At 32.5% G+C, this 22,606-nt stretch overlaps 1 protein-coding gene across 2 annotated transcripts in view; it reads right to left on the reverse strand.

Moving 5' to 3' along the window:
• The window catches only part of LOC113396510 (uncharacterized), a 70,399-nt gene extending 61,223 nt beyond the window's left edge, over window positions 1–9,176 (reverse strand). The window contains exons 1-2 of one of the 2 annotated variants that reach the window (XM_064217131.1): window positions 9,089–9,176; window positions 8,722–8,818 (exon numbers count right to left, since the gene is read on the reverse strand). In XM_064217131.1, the coding sequence (XP_064073201.1) occupies window positions 8,722–8,818; window positions 9,089–9,148 (157 nt within the window). In that variant the 5' untranslated portion in view covers window positions 9,149–9,176. Of the gene's footprint in view, window positions 1–7,810; window positions 8,011–8,721; window positions 8,819–9,088 lie in introns of those variants that run through there. The other variant, XM_064217133.1, reaches the window with a different exon arrangement.
• Window positions 9,177–22,606: the final 13,430 nt, after the last annotated feature.

Genomic DNA, 22,606 nt, shown 5'->3' on the forward strand with positions numbered 1-22,606 from the left:
AATTAAAGGCTATTTATTAAGTACATAATTATCTCAAATGTCGCAAATTAAACATGGCTCAAGTCAGATGGAATTGATCGTTAATAATTATATCAATAGCGCAGATGCTGTAACATTTGATGCTTATTTTATGGTTATAGTTTATGAATGAGTTATGTTATTTATGTAGAGGTTCAGTATGTATTTTTTTCGTAGAAGGAACGCTGATGACTGGAAAATAACCGATCACCGGTGTTATGAGACCTGTATTAATGGAAGTATCCTTTTTTAAGCATATTCGGTTCACTTATCATAATGAAAGTATAAATGTCGTTTTTATGTGATAAATGTTTAATCTGAGTTTGATCGTCGTTTTATTAACTGGCGTTTTAGTGATATTTTTTTATCTTTTATTGAACCCAGATTTGTAGTCTAAGCAAAGTGTTGCAACAAAATTGTGATAGTGCTGTGTTGTCTGACATTTAAGGTCGATCGTGACCTTAGGGGATGCCGAAGTGATCAAATATAATTATATACATATTATAATTTTTTGATACTCTAAAATTCCATCAACCCGCATTTGAGCAGCGTGGTGAATAAGATCCAATACTTCTCCTCAGAGTGAGTTGAGGCCTTAGCGTGGCATTGGGACACTTATATCGTATTACGTTTTTTTCTTTACACAATAAATTGTTTATAGAAAGAAAACACGAGGAAATCTGCAGGTTTCCAGTGTAATTCACGTGTGTCCACTAACCAGCATTAGAAAAGCGTGGAGCAAGTTCTGACCTTATCCTGAAAGGGAGTGGATTCTGTAACCCGTTTAATATTACAGTCCGTAAACTTATTTTATTTCCTTTTATTTATCAATAAAGTGTCATTTACAGACAATACAGTATTCTGTCAAAATGCACATAGAAATTTGAATCTGTCAATTCTCTGAAACGTAAATTAAGTAGCCGAGATGGTCCAGTAGTTAGAACGCGTGCATCTTAACCGATGATTTCGGGTTCAAACCCAGGCAGGCACCACTGAATTTTCGTGTGCTTAATTTGTGTTTATAACTCATCTCGTGCTCGGCGGTGAAGGATAACATCGTGAGGAAACCTGCGTGTCTAATTTCAACGAAATTCTGCCATATGTGTATACCATCAACCCGCATTGGAGCAGCGTGGTGGAATATGCTCCAAACCTTCTCCACAACGGGAGAGGAGGCCTTAGCCCAGCAGTGGGCTAAAGCCTATAAATTAAACAGCGTTTCCGTAAATGACGATGACGAATTGTTTATTAAAAAGTTTAAAAACAAAAACGAGTTAATAGATCTGTCACTTTTATTTTCCATATTAATTAGTATGCGTTTCTTTTATACGATTTAATAAACGTATTACAGACAGGTATACCAAATAAGCCTTTGTCCGAAATCAAAACGGTGTCATGCGAGGGCGGACGGCATCATATGATTACAAGTGGAACGATTAACGATCGAAATACTTCCTTATGTCGGTCTTTTTTATCTTCTGACGCTATCACGGAGTTGTTTTTTGAATATTTGGTTACAGATGTATTTATCCTATTTCAATTGAAGAATAAGTAAATAAAGAAACAGAAACCTTTGATATACATCTATACTAATATTGTAAATGCGAAAGTAACTCTTTCTGTCCGTCTGTATGTTGCTTTTTTACGGCAAAACTACTGAACCTGGTATCTAGCAAGCTTGAATTCGAAGGACCTACATCTAACGTGAACCGAAATGTGAACCGATTTGGTTTTTTTTTTGTATGGTTGTGATATATTGGGTTACGTTTGATCCTCATAGGTTTAGTGGTTGATATTTTTTTATTATTTTTTTATTTCATATTATTTCACACGATTCATTATAAAAGACTTCAGATCGAAACGTAGAGACGACAGAGATGAATCTGCAAGAAATGCAGTCGTTACTTTGGTCATCAATTAAATTACAATCAAATTATTTTTTGTATTATTTTGTTTTTTAGTATGATACGTGTCTGTTTCTACATTTATGTGTGTTTCGAATTAAAGACTCTTACGTTGCATTGTTCAATATGTCAGAAGATGTTAAACTACAGTCGTCCTTCGCGATTATATATTTGGGAACAGAGTTTCATCGTCCTTTTAATGTATTACAATGTTAAAATGTATGTATTATATTTTGATCTTAGTACTCAAATTGATATTGTTGTACAAGGAACTGCAATCAAATGATTTTATAATACATTCTAGGACATCACAGGTGGTTGAATCTCGGCTAGAGAGGAATACCTAACAGTGTAGGAGATATGAATATTACAGATTACATATGTGTGCGTAAATACAGTACGACGAAGGCTTTATGCGGTGTCACGGTAGCATGCGCAAGGGATTTCGTGACGCCCCGGAAGAGAGGCATTGGGTACCGCGGGTTTTTAGTAGGTATTCGGATGTGGTAGGGCTCACCAAGTGTTTTAGGCACCGGCGAGTCTCACATACCTCTACACTAAATGTGTGGGAAACTCATAAGGGCATTTTTCCAGCGAGAACTAGAGGCTTTAACTAAGATTTTTTTAACCGAATAATTAAATATTTTTTCTGCCCCGACCAGGATCGAACTTCAGACATCGGGATCTTTATATTTAGAAGCTAGTCATAATCGAAATCAAAATCAAAATATTCTTTATTCAAGTCTCATAAAAGAACTTTTAAATCGTCATGTTACAATGTTGAATTAAATTTAAAGCTACCACCGGTTTGGAAAGTAGATTCTACGGCGAGAAACGACAAGAAACTCAGTAGTTACTCATTTCCACCATTTTAGTACAGTGTATGTTAATAAATCGGTCTATACAATAAAACTGTATTATTTGTATTTTCCCTTTAACTTAGACTTAAGTTTGTGCTCGAAGTACCAATAGCCCAAGGGGTCCTTGCGACTTTCACAGACTGTTCGCATTCCTGTAAGCTATTTAGACTGTTTTATTTTTATTTGTCCTAGCAAGAGCGTTAACCTTATATCTTTGTTGTAGAAAATATAAATACTTCATTTGAAAATTAAAATTTGATCGTGAAATTTTACAATCACGTTAAATTCAAAAACGATCTTTCATCAGTATGAGTATCGGTTATGAACGTATGACAAACAAACAAATTCACTTTTATCTACATACGTAATAAATATACGCAATAATTTAAGTTCTGCGGTAACGTCATAATTCATACATAATAACCCACGATTGACAGTCAAGGTGATCCATCTAATAAATTTCGATTGATATGATAGAGGCTGTCCCGATACGGACACTATATTTAATTCATATTTACGTATAAAAATGTAATAAACTCATTAAATTTAGTAATAAAAAATCACGTTATATTAAATATCTGACCATCGCAAAGATGCGTTAATTTACCGCCGAATATAATTATTTTGTATTGTCGTCTTCCAGTTTGAAGCGTGATTGACCCAGTGTAACTACATATAAAACTAAGTAGCTTTCCGCCGTATTTATCCTTAGATGTTTTAAACTACGAAAGCAATTTTAATGCCGTATTCATCAATAACAGAGTGGTTCAATAGCAAGGGTAATAATAATATGTATAATATATTTACATTGTAGTCGAGAAAAGTCGCAAACTTTTACAATCTTAGATGGAAAAAATCAAGAAGTTTTCTTGATATGTCTGTTCTTCAATCTAAAAGGAGTTTGTCAACCATTATTGTCCCCGTTTGAAGCCTGGACGGGAAGTTAGTAATAAACAAATCATTACTAGATACTCTAGATAGAGATAAAGATGTAAAAAATGTGTAATACAAACGACTATTATTATGATTATTTTTCTTTTTAAATAATCGTTTTTTTCTGTATATTTTTATCATTTTGACAAAATCGTTTCATCCTAAATTCGCGCTAGAGTTTAGTGACTTCTCCGTGTTTATACAAGTAATATTTTTTTATATTAACTTCACATGAACATTCGGTCTGTCTGTTGACGTAATTTGTAATGCAACGTTTCGTAAACCGCCTGATATGGTAAGACCTCACAGAGAGGTCTAAATTCTCAGAAACAACGACTCAATTATATTCACCCACGCATATAAACGTACTCCGCTTAAAATCCATATAAACGAATTGATAATTAATAAAATTTGAAAATTAAATGCAGATTAGAACAAGACTTTAATTTCGGTAAATTTGCAATTCAATTTGAAAGATTGACAGGCAGAGTTATTGGTAATTCGACGTATTCCCGTTAGGAGGTATATTTGAGGCATATTTGAGGGAAAAAAAAATAACATTGAAATAATATCGTTTTCTGTCTCGCATTTTTAAATTTGGATCGATAATTATTGTTTAAATATTGAAAAATATCTAGTGTTTAATCGTTTTTATAAATCAGAAGAAAAAAATAGATTTTAATTGATACTTTTTTTTTTAATAAATTTTTGAAATTGCATTTTTGACTTATTTTGAAAAAAATCTAAAAAACGCGATAACTCAAAAATGGTTCACTTTTGCATCATGCATATGGGGGTTAAAATTATCGCAAATGGTCACCCCTATCACCCCTATCATTGGATGAAGATATGATGATGACTGTTCGATGAAATTCTACCTCATCTATAAACAAACCGAGAGTCCTGAATGAAATCGAATCACAGATCAAATTCGTAGTAGAATTTAATGAGGACCTTATATCACTTAAATAGTCATACTAACATGGTTTAGAATGAAAGGTCATCTTATTCGGAAAGCAGATTCTAGGTCGACAAAAAATTCAGTAGTTGCTCTTTTTCTCAAGTGAAATTAAATAATCGAATTAACACAGTTATATTTATTAAGTCTGTTTAGAAATCAACGAATATTAACTTTGTTTTATTCTATAATTTATTCTTGTACTAGCTATACCAGTGGAAACATTTGTACTAGGGGCTGGTCGTCAGATTTTAGGTATAAAAAAGTACCCGAAGAAGGCATTAGGTTCAAGCCAATTTTATCAAATTTGATTCAGTAGTTTGTCCGTTAAAGCGTAACGGTCGAGTCGGACAGAGCTACTTACGAATTTAATATAGATTGTTAAGCTATATGAAAATATGTTTTTTTAAAGGAAAGATTAAAATTATTAATAGCTACAGTTGCGTTCTTGTATTAATGGAAAAAAAAAATTAATCACAAGCGCAAGGGGTACCACAACTTGTTATATATTTGCTATAGTCTAGGGCTGCGCTCGGGTAGTAAAGTTGACCATTTAGTTTTGTCGAATATTTAGTGGAATAAACAAGGTATAAAAAATGTGTAGCCGATTCCAAGCCGAGGAGCAAAGACAAATAAGTAACTTAAGTATTGAATTGACGAACAATAAAATGTGATCATTAAGATTCGTGAAAAAATGGCGTTTTGAATGTCCACGAAGTTGTTATCGGAACTTGAAGTAAAATTAAAATTGATATTTTAAGGAAGTGAACTATAGAGCAGAGCTATTAGTAAATCGCAAGGTATATCTAAACCTAAGGTTTGTGTTTGTGGACTGCGCGGAACATTAAAGTGAAGCAAGAAAAGCGAATACAAATAAAAAGCGAATACAAATAAAAAGCGAATACAAATAAAAAACGAATGAAAATATCCGTCAACGTGAGCTAATACGTCAATAATTAATTATAGTCAAAAACATTTAAGATCTTAGTTTTTATTGTCTTTGTTATTAATTTAAGTACTGTACACTAGTGACGTGTAACAATAGTATGCGTCGATTCGCACTACCGAGGATTTGTATTCGCTTCGCTTCTTTGATCGGAACAGGCTACAACCACTTCGTACTGTTCCGCGGTTTTCTTGGTCAGTTAACTAATTTTGCGATGTGTGCGAAGAATCAATTACGTAACGAAATTTACGAATACACGTTGTTACAAACCGTATATAATTTGTCTTGACTTGTTAAACGAAAAATACGTATCATATACTAGCTTAGACATGACTACTCTCCATCTGTTGAAATATATGATTCACATAGCATATAAATGAATTGATATTTATAGTTAGAACGCACTAATAAAACAATTAAACGTTAGAGACACAAAATATTTATTAAAATTTAATTAAGTTACAAAATGCGCTGGTTTAGTCATAAATAGTTATTTTAATTATAAATATAAACCGAAGAAAACCGGTAAAAGAACATCAGCGAGATTGTACATTGACAGATAAAAGGTGTAACATTTTTTTTTTTATAAACAGCCTGAGGGCGTTCGTTTTATTCCTACTTAATTTAATGTACCTTCATAAATTCGAGAGGTGTTTTAATTAAAGATTTTATTTCGAAATAAATGTTCGATTAAACGATTAGGTAATGCTCTTAAAAATTAATAATCTTGAAATAAGATATATTGAAATGTCACAACCCAAAATATAACACAAGGTAAAAAAATTTAATTGGAAACGAATACTAAAAATATCGATAAAATACCGCCTCATTTCGAAGTCGTATAAAATTAGTGACAACCCTAGATAGTATTATCGCAATTATTTAAGTTAAATCATTGCACGCATCGGTCGTTATATAGATCACGCGAACCCAATTCGCTTACTCCTTTTATTTTTAAACACCCTTACATGGGCAAAATTAGAAGATCTTTAATTAACATTTAATGAGTCTGCCTATCAGGGTAAAATTATACCAACCAAGACCAAGTGCACTAATCATCCTACCAAGATGTAGTTTATAAGCTTTGTTTCAAATTGGCAATATTATTCTGAGATGAGATGATTACTATATCCCATCCACGAGCACCTACAAAGAGTTCTTCAGTGATTGATCTTAAAGTGTATGTGTGTATTTAGCAAACGTTAAGTGCCTAGAACCAAATAAAATTATTTGTGCTTTTTTAATGTTTACTTGGCTATAACCTACGCTTAGAATCAAGCCTCCTCCGAACGACTTGTTATTGTCATATGATATGATAGTTTATTGGTTATTTAGCTCACGAAAATAAGCCTTTAATTCATGTGTTTTGTTTATAGTCTCATAATTTAATCTATACTAATATTATAAACACGAATTTAATGAAATTTGGTAGGAAGTATGCTTGAATTCCAATGGACTTAGGCTACATTTTTATTCCTAACACTTGACGTTGAACCCCTAAAACGCGAGTGAAACTGCAGGCGACAACTGGTTGTATAAATAATAGTGACTTCTTATCATCAGTACATGGTATAAAACAAAGTCGCTTACCGCTGTCTGTCCCTGTGTACCTATGCTTAGATCTTTAAAATTACACAACGGATTTTGATGCGGTTTTTTTTAATAAATAGTTTGATTCAAAAGGAAGGTTTATATGTATAATATAGGAGATAAAGTAAGCTGTAGCTAAATATAGTTGAGAAACACTGATAATTTTAGAGGTGTCTGAAGTTATGTTGTGAATTTAATATAGATCAATATGGGCCTTTACAGCATGTAATTTGAATGTTTATTTTCGAAGATATTAAAGCGTAGTTACATAGCGGCTTTTATTGTAAGTCATTCTGCAGTATATTTAGTAGTTCACAGACATCACACCAAATTATGCATTATTTAATTTGACAGCGATACATTAATAAAAAATCACTAATTATAATGTGATTATTAATTTATATATTAGATATAGTATATTATATACATATAACGTATTACAGCATCAAAAAATTATTAGATAGTAAATATTAATACACTTAGCGCCATCTATCAAAAACAATTTGAACTACAAAATGGGCGGGTAATTGATAGATTACGAAATTAAACTTGGTTAAATATTTTTTAAATATTAATTACAATCTTAATAGTTAATTCTTACCTTTGAAATATAAATCATCTGGGAAGACTCCCCAATTAGAATTTCTTGCATGATCCAGTTTGATAGAAAAATAATAAACAACACAAATAAAGTTGAAAACACTTTCACTGTTAAGTAAATAAATATTTTACTAAGTTTTTATATTTATCAAAAACGTTTCTACGTTCGTCGGTGTTTATTGAAGGATAGATTAGAATCTGTTTCCAGATTCAAGTCACGCATCGTGGCTCTCTAACTTCGCAGTCAACACAACACATGCCGTGTTTTACAGTGCCCGACACAGTGCTATTTAGCAACATATTAATATGCAATAATTTACGTACACTTATAGGAAATAATAATAATCACTTTCTAGAATAGTTTAACGATTAGGAGCATATTTTATTATTTTAATATTTAAAATACACGGAAATTATGAAATTATTCTAGTTAATTTTAAATTTATTTATTGAATATTACTACATTAAAGTTACTTATTTAATTTGAAATATAATATGCTAAAAATATTCTCATTGTTTTACATAGTTGGAAAACGTCTTATTTAGAGTTTATTTCTCGCTCGCACTAATTACACAAAGCTAATTATTATTAATTTAAGTTTTTTGTGCTTCGATTAGGTACTCTTTAGTAGTGGGATCTAAATATTTGTTTATAAAATGTAGGTGATTTAAATGGTGTTGTTGCTAAGACATGATGAAGTAGTAATATTCTCTAATTAAAAACCTATTTTTCTAAATTTGTTAATTGTATATCAAATTAATGAAGCTATAAGGGTGATAATTGTTCGCCATATTTGAACCGATGATATCTATAACTGTGCAAGCCCTGCAGTTCCAATACTAGCGGTTCAAGGAAGGACACGTGAGAAATATCAGGACGCTATTTGAATTTTATACAATTTTAATACTGACCGTAATACGTAGAAACGAACGTTGGAGCCGTGACTTGGTTTGAGATCGCCTGGTTCACTGACACATCCACAGGTTGACCATCTTGTCGGCCTATTTTCTGAAATGCATAAATTATTATTTTAATACAATGTACCGATTTAATAAAATACAATGTAACGTTTAGTAAGAAATCTATTAATTATTCGTAATAGCGCCATCTGTTACTCATTCTTGGAACTGTATGAGATTGTACTGTTTTGCGTGTAACTACGGGCTTGAAAAAATAGATGGCGTTGTGCACATTAAAATAAAATAACTATACTAAAGATGTGTGAAACAATTTTTTAAAAATTTAATTTCATTGACATAATAAAAATCATTGACTTACTTGTATATCACAATCTTTACTTCTTTGGTCCTCGATAAGATTTATGTTTTTAGTTTGCATTTTCTGATGCTGTGTCGTTGTGTCTGTTTGTATCTGTAAAATAGAAAAATTGTAAAATTAAAAGATTTAAAATAAAAAATTTAGTGTATTGCCAGTGTTAACTTAGGACTGAATTGAGATAATATTTTAAATAAAAATATGCGAGAACGACTTTTACTTAAGACAGTTAATATAAGATTTTTTGAAATTTTCTTCTCAGCAGGATATACTCGAATAAAAGTTACCTACATAAAACTATGTTATTATTTATAACGAAGTATTGTTTTATTTATTTCTAGTATGGAAGCGTTAATACTATTTACATAATGTAAAATTTGCTTATTATATGGCTACTGGGTGGGCACTACCCGAAATTTTTGTTATTGAGAAAAATAAGTTTCTTGTATAAGTAGTTCAATTTATTATGATAAAGAGTATATTATTGGTACACAATAATATAAAACAAAATTTACTCAGTTCAATTAAATCAATTTCGATGAGCTAACTTAGAATAAATTAAAACTTGAATCGTTTAAGTAATAAAGTTATAATATAATTAAATAAACTCAATTTATTACGGTTAATAATTCAAATAAATTTACATTTTCAGATAAACATACCGACATTCTGTTTACAAAGGAAATTGATTTAAAGTGAAATTAGTCAGTTTAGCGAGAGTCAGTTGAAGGGCCAAATTATGTCCCGAAATTGATTAACGGCTAACTGACAATTTTCATTCTCTACAAACATCATCACTTCATTCCCATCTCATCTTCCCTATCTCGCCGCGTCTGTCCGTCTGAACGCTAAAAATTAAGGAACTACCGAAATTATTTTTAAATACGGATTTCATTATTAATAAAATGATACGATTAAGTGATTCATGAAGGCTGTAAAGGTTGAGATATTTAGTTCATTATTAAAATTCGGCTAAATTGACCGAAATATGACAATATTTTTTAAAGATGTCGGAAAAAATCAAGCCGACCTTGAGTTTTAGTGGCGTTCGCTGCATCGATATAGTTTGTTCTATTTGTGTGAAGATGGGAGATTAAATTAATTTCACAAATAATACAAAACGATCCGTTATAACTTGTAATTTCTTCTATAAGACTATTGTTGAATGAATATAAAAATAATTTATCTCAACGGGCTATCAACGCCGAACATACATATATAAGTGTACAAATTTGTAACTATCACAATACTATAAGACGATAGCCTATTCCAAACGAAGCATTATATAAACAAACTTGGTGGTAGGGCTTTGTGCAAGTCTGGGTAGGTAACACCCACTCATCAGATATTCTACCGCCAAATAACAGTACTCTATATTGTTGTGTTCCGGTTAGAAGGGTGAATGAGCCAGTGTAATCACAGGCACAAGGGACATAACATCTTAGTTCCCAAGGTTGGTGACGCATACGTGATGTAAGGAATGGTTAATATATCTTACAGCGCCTTTGTCTATGGGCGGTGGTGACCACTTACCATCAGGTGGATCATACGCTCGTCCGCCTACCGATATCATAAAAAAAACAGTGTTGAATTAATGCACATTATACATTCGTTTGCCGTCACGGCACACGAGACGGTTATATCCCGAAGGCGCACCAATCTATGCACCACATCAAAAAGTTGACACACAATTGATTATAATCCTGTTTTCTCTTGAAATTGGTCTGTCTGTACGGAAAATGGATCGCCATTTTTATTTATAAAATTCTGTACACATTTTAATCCGTCAGAAACGAGACCCCTGATCGTATTCAATTTATTTCTGACCGAACGTTCTCGTAATCTATCAATTTCAATATCGTATAATATTTTCGCTTTGTAATAACAATGTTGACAGGTAAACATATATTATATCTTAAATCGATTAACATATATATAATGGAACTATGTGTGTACGTGATATATGTTGTGTGCAGTATTTATATATTATATTGGAGCTTATTCTACCATGCTGCTACAATACGGGTGTGTGGATAACATCGTGTGAGCAGATTCGCAAATGTGTCTCCTGATGACAATTCTCACCTTAAATATTGTAAGATATATTTACCATGCTTTACGTCCTCAAGGGACCAACAGCATACATAATAAACATAACATAATCAGCCTGTAAATTTCCCACTGCTGGGCTAAGGCCTCCTCTCCCGTTGAGGAGAAGGTATGGAGCATATTCCACCACGCTGCTCCAATGCGGGTTGGTGGAATACACATGTGGCAGGATTTCGTTGAAATTAGACACATGCAGGTTTCCTCACGTTGTTTTCCTTCACCGTCGAGCACGAGATGAATTATAAACACAAATTAAGCACATGAAAATTCAGTGGTGCCTGCCTGGGTTTGAACCCGAAATCATCGGTTAAGATGCACGCGTTCTAACCACTGGGCCATCTCGGCTCGACCAACAGCCTTGGTAATTAATTTTGAATACTTTGTACCATAACACTTAAACACTCACCTTTCAAATCGGATCGCAATAATTGGTATGTTTTGCGATAGAATATGGTACCTACTTTATTTACCTGAACAAAAACCTGAACCAGGGACTTCGCTCGCGTTTTAAGGACAGTTGTTTGGCGTTAGGCATAAAAAAGAAGCCTTTGTCTTTTATTGTGGTTCAAGCTTGTATCATTACAAATTTTATCAGATTTCGTCCAGTGGTTAAACCGTGAAAGAGTTGTTCATTATTTTTGTAACTTCCCAATCAAAGAAAATAATTTGGAACTGATTAATCTCCTACAAGACATGGCAGAATATTTTGCGCTCAACTATCATCGATGTACGCTATAAGATCAAATAATCTATTATTTTTATAGATTATAATTCCATCGGATGTAGTACTTAAGGCTTGGCTTTGAAGCGATAGTCATCTTTAGAATAGTAATGACGTTAGCACGGCCCAGATTTCAGACACGTTATCCATTCTGGGTCACGATATACTTGGGGAATCCTGTACAGGCTTTGACAATTGTCAAGAGAAATGGTTATATTCCCTGTCATCTGGAATACTCTATTAATAAGGGTTACAATTTGTTTGTGTGTATAAAGGGGGTTATCTCCGGGAATTATGATCCAATTTTATAATTTTTTCATTGATAAAAAGTTACATCTGCACCTGCATATATTGTATTTATATTATTTTCTTAATTAATAAATAGCACCCGTACGAAGCCAGGGCAGGTCGCTAGTACATATAAAAATAAAAAAAGCTAAGCCTTTTAAATTAAATGTTTTTTTGATGAAAGTATTCTGTGCTAAAATATATTTTTGGTGTCTTAATATATTTTTGCACAATTTTTGGGCTCTTGTTGTCAATCATTGTCCCAACAAAGAATTACAAGCCCTCAGTCATACAAGATCTGTAGTATTCAACTCGCTTCGTATCTCAGTCATGAAATGTCGTCAATTTTTGGTAGTTCTCGTATTTTTCGATTAGGTTGTACAGAATAACTCTATAGGAGTAACACCTGCTTTGTTGGTCTAATATTTAGAGATCCTGGGTTCAAAACTCCAGATCGGGCCGCCAAAAAAGTTATTTAATCATATATTTTTATATCGTTTTTTTTTTAAATTACAACCAGGAGTATGGTTGAAAGTTGGGACACTCCTGTGCCTTGGAATGCACGAAAAGCAGTTGGTCCTGCGCCTGAACTCTTTTCGGTCGGCTCGGATTTGCCGTCCCATCGGATTAAGACAATGAGGGAATAGAGAGTGCACCTGTGTTTGTGCACACACTTGTGCCCTATAATATGCCCCGCGTAGTTGGCGACTGTCTCTTAACATTGACTGTCGTGGCCAAAATCGGTCAGTACGACATCATTATCATCACAGAGGGTATAAATACTTTCCTTGTATTGATGTTTACTTCACGTTTTTTAGAAATTCCGTTATGTTTCCACGAAGATTCATTACATTATATCGAGGAGCGTCAGTAAATATTCTTCTGGATAAATATACTAATATTGTCTTTGTTCGTATTACGAAGGAACCGCATCGTGAATTTTAACGAGTATCGGCAAATAATAGCGTATTCCTTGGATCAATATATAGGTTATGGCACTGTTTCGTTGTCCTAATGTATAACTTATACAACCTCGATGCACGGGGTTTAAATTATATTGGAGGTCGAGATTACCTTCGCCTTCCGAAGAGAGTTCCACCAAGCCACGAGCGGAGCACGGCATGGGAAGGTAATCTCCGATCCGTGCCGAAAACGGCCATTGCTGTAGTAAACCCAATCCCATATATTAAAATAGACCTATTTTGTAATAATTCCTACGTGTTTCGCAGGCCTTTGAAATTAAAATCCCAAGTTTTCATGTTCATAAAAAACAAGTATGGTAATCATCATGAAAAAACCTGTACGCGTCGGAAGAAATTCTGTCACGTGTGTATCAACTAACTTGCACCGGCGCGGGGTCGTGGATTAAGCTACATACCTTCTCCTAAGTCGGAGTAAGAAGGGGGAGTGTAGAAGGATAAAAGGGCAGTTACATTTTCTATAAATTATAAAATGAATGAATTTTATGATACCACTGAACGTAAGCCGCTAACACCTCAACACTTATAACCGTGATATTCACATCGTTACGTCAGAAACGTTTCACTCCGACGTGACATAAACGTTGCAATAAAATCCAACTTTAAAATTTTGCTCTCATAACTGAGGTGTTTGTATTGAAGTAATAATCAAATCCCATCACATAGAACAATGGAACATTTCCTAGTAATTTCTTCCTGACCATGGGAAAAGCGTTAAAGACAGGATACTGTGGTCTGCGGCGTATAGCTGGTCGATATCTGAACTAATTGAATAACCTGGCCTTTGATAACTTGGGATATAATTGTGTTAGTATGTAGTCTAGAGAAGATATATGCTTTGAAGTAAGTTTATTTCATACATAATATACTCCAAGGGTACTACCCTTGGAGTATATTATGTAATTAATTAATTAAATCAAAATGAAACCAAATGCCTTAAATGAAGTAGCCTCGCCATTTTTACAAGATTATAAACGTAAAGAAAAACCAGTATTGTACCTGAAGAAATAGTGCTCGTTTGGATGCTATTTGTCCGCAACGAAGCGTCTATTTATTTGTTTGTTTTTGTTATAAAATCGTTGTAGTTTTTTTTTAATTTGTGATATTTCTTTTGTGGGTAAAAAAACCCTTGCATTGGTGCCAGTGATAGGAACTCGTAAATTTTAACCGCAGATTTCGAGTACAAACTCTGAAATTTCTACTGATTTTTTATATGTTTAATTATTGTGATTGTGATATACATAAGTATAATTTTGTGGTCGGTGGCGGAACGCCGAATTATCTTTACAAAAGGAAAAGAAAGCTTTGCCCAGCTGTGGGATGTTAACAACTTGTCTTTATTATAATTTTACTGAGTCAAATTAAAATTATAACGAAAGCAATCTAAAATCTGTATTTTTACTATTTATAAATAGAGAATTAACAGTTTAGTTGTATCATGACGTGCAGTATTAATAATAAACTATACATATGTACATATACAAACATATATATATATATATATACAAATGTCAAATGTTTTATAATAAATATTGTTAAGTAAACGATTTGACAGAATTGAAGTAAATATATTTTGTTCGAATTAATTTAACAACATAAATATTCATAAAATTCCGTTATAAAATATATAATTTTTATAGCAAAGAACCGTATCAAAAGTCGTTATTAAAATCAACGACCTCTCGACTATTTAATAATTAATAAAATTATTATCTGTCACAGATTATAAATAATACGATAACCTTGTAACAGTTTCCTTATAAAACCGTGGAACAGATTAATTAAAAAACGTGTTCTTAAAAATTCAAACAAACGTCGTATAGAAAGCGCGTGAGAACGGACACTTAAGGTTAGTGCACATTGTTTCTCTTCCTGCCAGCCGCTCTATATCCGCTCTTAGGGCTATTTATAGGAGCTGTACTCGCCTTTATTCGTATACTCATTGCATATGGATATATCATTTCTTAACCCTAAGCAGGTTATGACTTTCTGGGATAAGAGAATACGGTTTGCTAAGTACGACAATTTTAAGCATATATATATATATATATATATATATATATATATATATTATATTATATAATTAATCTGTAATAAAGATGGAATTCTTGACTATTATTATTATTATTTTATGATATAGGTAGGCGGATGGACCAATGGGCCACCTGATGATAAGTAGCCACCACCGCCCATAGACAATGGCGCTGTAAGAAATTTTAACCGTTATTTACATCGCCATTGCGCCATCAACCTTATGAACTAAGATGTTTTGTACCTTGTGCCTGCCGTTACACTGGCTCACTCACCCTTAAGCCAGAACACAAACATTCTGCTGTTAGTCGTTAGTATATCTTATGAGTACTCAGTAGTGGTTAGTACCTACTCAGACGGGCTTGCACAAAGTTCTACCACCTAGTACTGCTAGTAAGATATTATTTAATTGAACAAAATAGATTAAATTTCGCATTGTGCCCATTAAGTATAATATTTCGTTTATTTTGAACCAAAAAAAAGTCATAGTTAGACTAAAAAATTTTTATCAAAATTAGCTTAGCCGTTAGAAATGACTCCGAAATAAACGTACTGTAATTGTCACAGATATGTTAAAGAAAAAAATCAACGTAATTAAAATTTTGCTATTTCCCGCCTTAAAGAGACATCACTTCCTTTACAAACCTTGTTTAGTAGGTTTAAATAAGCACTAATTTCTCTTTCTCTCATCAGTGATCTGACATTCGAAAGAACAAGACAGTATTATTTAACAAATTACCTCCAGAACATAATTAAAACATAATCAAAACATTTAGTTTATAAAGGAATTCGATAATATTTAAAATATATAAAGTAATATTTTAATATGCATATAAATAAAAATAAATTGCCAAGTTAAAGAAATAAATTGTACTTCCATATTCAATTTCTATGTGTACGAAGTCACAGGGAGAGATTATGCATGAATTAAAATAAAGGGCTTTATATTATTTCAAGAAACTGTTAAAAAGAAAGTGTTAAAAAAAAATTCTTCTGGATTCATAAACATACTATCGTAAGTCACCTCTGCACATAGACATATACGGTAATATAGATATTTATGTTATATGTGGCAAACGAGCAGGAGGCTCACCTGATGGAAAGTGACTACCACCGCCCATGGACATCTGCAGAGAATCTAAAGACTATATAGGTATATACGATTTATAGTTTATATTGTAAATTACAAGAGAAATTTATTATCGTAATATGTTTTAACATGCTATGATAATATGAGTTATATCTGCTTCGCAAGCTTTCAGAAGACATTTTCTCAATAAAAAATATATAAGAAATTAAACGAACAGATGGATAGAAACAGAAATTCTGCTTTGTTTTATTTAAATATTAAATTATCATTTATAATATGAGCACTTTCTATGTCGCCTTCGAATTATAAAATGTAGAGTATTTCCTGTTTCCTGCGCGGTAAAAGTTGAATATTCTGTTATATGTAATTAGTTCATCTAAAACACTATATAGATAAAAAATATATTTAAATAGTGGCAACGTACCGTTGCTCCAAGGTAATAAATAAAACTGTTTTTACAGAAAGTATGAACTAATTTTATATTACGAAGCCATCTTTACATAAGTATAACTTTAAATATATATATAAATTTTCTATACGTGTATATCGAATGTTTTACTTGGTGGTAGGGCTTTGTGCAAGCCCGCCTGGGTAGGTGTGGTACCTAATCTCCACTCACATACAGAATCACTCATCAGATATTCTTTTGACAAACAGCGTTTCTCAGTATTGTTGTGTTGTGGTTTGAAGGGTGAGGAAGTGTAACTACAGGCACAAATAATAACATCTTAGTTGTTTATGGGCGGTGGCGACCACTTACCATCAGATGACCCATTTGATCGTTCGCCTATCGATATCATAAAAAAGGAACTGAACTCTTCCTCAGCTTTCGGACCGAATTCGATGCATTTTTTTGTGTTTTTTTTAGTTCATCATTGGAAGGTTTAAATTGGATCCGGTAGGTGTCGCTACGATTGGGAAGTAAATAAAATTCTTATTTCTCCCGGAGGAAGTCGGGACAGGCAAATAATTTCTGTATAAAAATTTAATACAACATAAAAATCAAAACAAATCAAACGACTCTAAGTTCAGAATTGTCACGTGGTTTCATTTCCTCACTGATGTGAACATTATAGATAAATAAAGATAATAGCTAACTTTCCTGGAATTTGAACTCTTGATCTTCGCTTAAACGTTAATCCACGTGTTCTATGCAGCATTAGTATAAAAATCTTTGTAAATTTATATTTCACTATTATTAAACGTATAAACACAAATTCAATGACCAATTTTATAATTCGAATATCTTTATTCGTTATAGAATCAATAATTGATTATCAAAACATACTATCGGTTCTGAAAAGAAATTGCGGAAAAACGCAGCGGATTTTTTGTGTCACTTTGTAATATTAATTATTAATAATACGGACTATGAGACACGAGTTAAATGCAATTACATTTTAATAATTTATATGACGGAGTCCCGTGTACCATATTGTTTTTAAAAGTAATGACGTCAGCATTGCTGACATCATGCTCTTCATTATTATGGTAACTTTCCATAATAAAAGTAAGTAAAACCAACTTCTTCAATTTAATTGCTTTATTTAGATAAAACTGACAATATAGAGCTCTATCCTGTTCGGCTACTCGTCACAGAAGCCCCCTTTGTGACAACAACCACTCATATTTATAACTAAAAGAGAGTGGGGCAATCTTATGATTATTTACAATCACCCTACTGTTTACATGCACCGTACTTATTCATAATAATTATAATTTAACGTAACTAATTTTAACAATAAAAGAATAATTTGACAAATAACAATAAACATAGCAATCAGTTTATGATTTTAAAACATAATTGAAATTATTTATAACACATAAACATACGAGTAAATAAATAATGGCGTTGCGCCGATATATATAATATCATATAGGAAACGAATAATTAATACTGTTACTTCTAGTAATATGTTTTGTATCAAATGAAAAAAGAAAAAAGTTTACGCATCTGTGACGATAAAAAAAAAGAAACAATTCTTTACAAGAACAAAGATGTGAATGTGAAAATTACTGGAAAGAATATAGAAAAGGCGTTATAGCAAGCGGTATGGATGTAACTGTTACCTTTGAAATTGCGGAATACATATTATAGATCCGATAGAGATAGAGCCGAGATGGCCCAGTGGTTAGAACGCGTGCATCTTAACCGACGATTTCGGGTTCAAACCCGGGCAAACACCACTGAATTTTCATGTGCTTAATTTGTGATTATAATTCATCTCGTGCTCGGAGGTGAAGGAAAACATCGTGAGGAAACCTGCATGTGTCTAATTTCAACGAAATTCTGCCACATGTGTATTCTACCAACCCGTATTGGAGCAGCGTGCTGGAATATGCTCGAAACCTTCTCCTCAGAGGGAGAGGAGGCCTTAGCCCAGCAGTGGGAAATTTACAGGCTGCTAATGCTATTAGATACAAATAAATATGCTTTTGAATTATTTTATTTCATAAAAATATTATCAAGGTAAAATATAATTGTAACGCATGTTTAATAAATACGTATAATTATACAAAGATTTAAATGTAAGCATGGATAGCTATTTCATTGTAACCCGTAACAAAACACATTATCCGAAGTTAAGGTCCATCGTTAGCCGATGGCCGCCCGCGGGCCAATTATGGACCATTTCATTCACAAAACTACAGCCACGCCATTCTATTCGATAAAGGGTAATGTACATGAGATACTTATGGAGATTATTTGATACTATTGCATATTATCAATTGTAAAAAATACATCGGTAAAGAAGACATATTATTCAATACGAGGTTATATAGATGATAAAAAAGCATGGAGCTGATACTTGTTGACTTCCAGACAGGATGTATTATGTATATATGTAATTTTATTTATCTAACATGACTTTGTATTTTTAAATTTTGAAAACGAGTAATTACTGAGTGTCTTCCGGTTATTCTCGGTAGAATCTGCATTCCTAATCATTTTTGCTAAAGATTTTTTTTTGTCAATCTATACTAATGTAAAAGTGAAAGTCTGTTTGTCGAAACCTGATGACCAAACCCTAAAGTGGAGCGAAACTTCGGGCTACAAATTGTTTGTTTATAAATAAGCAGAGATTTTCGCTTTTTTTTTTCTTAGGTGTCGTATGACAAACTGTAGAGTTACTAATAAAACATTTCGGAAATTAAACATGATTACGAAAGTTCGAATGAAAATTAACGTATGATTTCAATAATGATCACGATCGAGTTTCGACCACTGTGTACAAACAAAACACAAGTACAAATATTCCCCATATCATGACCGATTCCAGCTAATTATCCTGGATCCCGATGTTCATTATTGACGTATTAATATATTGTTAATTACTTACACTGCCGAGAATTTGTGTTCGCTATTGATTCTGTAATCGCCTTTGTTGCTTCACTTTAATGTTCCGCGAGTTCCATTTGCATTTTAATTTATAATCTGAGATGGCAGGTTGCAGGATATATTGGATTTTTCTGTCAAGTAATTCGCAATAGCAGCCCGAGGATTGTAACTTGGCAGGGTTACTCCCGTTCCTCGGAGAACACACGAAGTCGTTAATTCTGAACTTCAAATATATCCGGTCGTGTTAACATATACGGGTTTATTCATGATGTTTTTATTCACCAACCAGCATGAGATGAATTATAAATACAAATTGAGCATATTAATTCAATGCTACTTGCTCTGAGTTTGAACCATCGGTTAAGATTTAAGCATGATGTAACCATTGGGCCATTACGGCTCTTTATTACTATTACGCGCTAAAACTCAGCAAAGTTTCAAACTCCGTAAGCACAAAAAGTGAAAAAAGAAGGTTTGGTTAGCCTTCGTACTTATCTTCATCTCAAATTAGAGATATACAGTGCGGTTTTGACTTTCGATTCTATGTCTGTCATGTTGGAATCATTTTAAAGGGTAAATACACTATTTAGCGGGAAAATTACCATAATAATACAATAATATTTTAGTCGTGCCGTGTGCACGGTCCCTTACGAATTCATGCAATCAGTTAAAATGAGAGCCGGTTTCGGTTAAACTCAATCTTAATTTAACTGCCGCTATGAGATAATTGCAGTATTTTTTACTTAACTAGAGAGATTTAACCCTCCCCGTTCGACCTTGAGTTGTTTTGTAAGCTTCTATGAAGAGGGTTTAGTGTAAGGATTTTTTAACAAACAAGATTAACTATCGCAAACCACAACAGTTTTCCAATAAATTGTGTGTAATAAACAAAACGCTAGACTCGTTCTAATATACTATATCTAGATATTCATACATTACATATTAATTTAATTTAATGATGATATGAATATAACAATTACAGTATTTCTTGTAGGTCGATTCTTATTGGAATCGCTATTATTTAAATTAATTAAATTTAACACAGATTAAAAATGTATACAATGAAATCGATACCGATAATTTTTTTAGTTTATTTTTCGTGTTTTTTCATAATAGAGTTGTTATTATATATATTGATAGTTTAACAAAATTAAAATAGTACAAGTATTTTTGTACTGTGTAACATATGTACTTATAAAATTAAATTAGAGTATTTTTTTTTACTTTTATGAGTGAAAATGGACTTTGACCATGATGATTCAATCATCACAACTTTGGACCCTGGTCTAAAGATTTAAATGAAATAAACACGTCAAAGAATATGAAACTATTCTGTTTTTTAACCGACTTCAAAAATAAGGAGGTTATCAACTCCTTATATTTTCTGTATTTTTTTTTTCATTTCAGTACCTCAGATTAATTTTCTCTTAACAAAATCATCATCCCATCATCATCGATTTTACATTTAATAATTACAAATAGTACAAAATATATATATATATATTTACATAAAAACACGAGACGAAACAAATCACTTTTTATTGGAACTTTGTTTCATTGGATCTCATTATGAACGTACTGGCCGAATACCATTCAGTCCGGCTAACGAGTCCAAAATCTCACGAAGCCACACTTCAAGGATACGTTTAGACTCATATATAAATACCATATCTTCGTAAAAAAAAGAAAGTTTTTAATCATCATACTTAAAAGGCGATACTGCTTGATAATGAAAATATGCAGATACATTAAAATAAAAAATACATAGCTAAGTACTAAAAATTAAATACGCCAAAGACACGGATTACATATTACTGAAAGTATAAATATAACAATATTTACATTTTAATTTATATATATATTTGCCGTGTAGGCATATTAATCCACTCCACCTGATGGTAAACGGTAGTGGAGTCCAAACGCGAAGACGGCCAGTACAGTCAGAAGAAGAACTGCACTAACCGCCCTCGCCATGCTGGCCCGCAAGATGCCTCTTCACGCCTCGTTTGAAGGAATCAGATTTATTTCCTTTATTAGGGATTTGAGGAAAATATGCACCATGCACCACCAAATGTGTAATGTTGTTATTATACGACACAAGTAGGTTCGATCGGTTACGCTCGAAATGAACAACAAAAATAGATTCAGTACCCAAGCAATTAACGGTGCAGAGTTGGATTTGAACCCTTAATAATCTTGTCTTAGGAAGTATGCCATATCAACTGTCGGTTAAAAATGAATTCCACCTTTTCAATTGCTTTTTTTATTTATTAAATAAGTTTTTATATCGAATGTGAACTAGACTATAAAGGTACCGCTTAAATCAAAACAAGGCATGAATCAATAAATTTTATAAACTAATTTTAATTGTTATTACCGTAACGAAATGGTTACCAAAATATCCATGCTATAGGTCGTTAAGATTTCATGTTCAGAAAAGATTTATACAATACTCGCTATCTCCCGCGACTTTGCCCTCGTGTTCGGGGGCGGTCGTAAGTTTTAGGTATAAAAAAGCTACTTAGCTTCCTTACTTTGACATTTATAATCTTAGTACAGATTATGACATAGCATATTATGTGTATAATTCGTTTCTGCATATATCAATGCAATATTCAAATGAATTGTTTGATTTGATTGAGAAATGATTCATCGATGTCCTGGTTATTATCGTCAATTTTTAATTCATTAATAATAATAATTTATTCATTAGCTCTGAAATATTTTTTTTGCAGACATCAGGAATGTAGAACAGCTGTGCGATCCTGTAAGAATTCACTTCGTATCCTACTCGTGAAATGTTGATAACTGACTTAGGTGATACGCAATATTGATGCGTGTATCCTATAAATTTTATTATACACAGTCAATGTCACATATCACATTCTGACATTTCAAAATTGTGTTCTGCGGTGAGATTCGAGTATCTTGTTACAGAATAATACAGCATAACACATAGCTG

Source organism: Vanessa tameamea, chromosome 15 (genome assembly GCF_037043105.1).
Source record: "Vanessa tameamea isolate UH-Manoa-2023 chromosome 15, ilVanTame1 primary haplotype, whole genome shotgun sequence".
Classification (NCBI taxonomy): Eukaryota; Metazoa; Arthropoda; class Insecta; order Lepidoptera; family Nymphalidae; genus Vanessa; species Vanessa tameamea.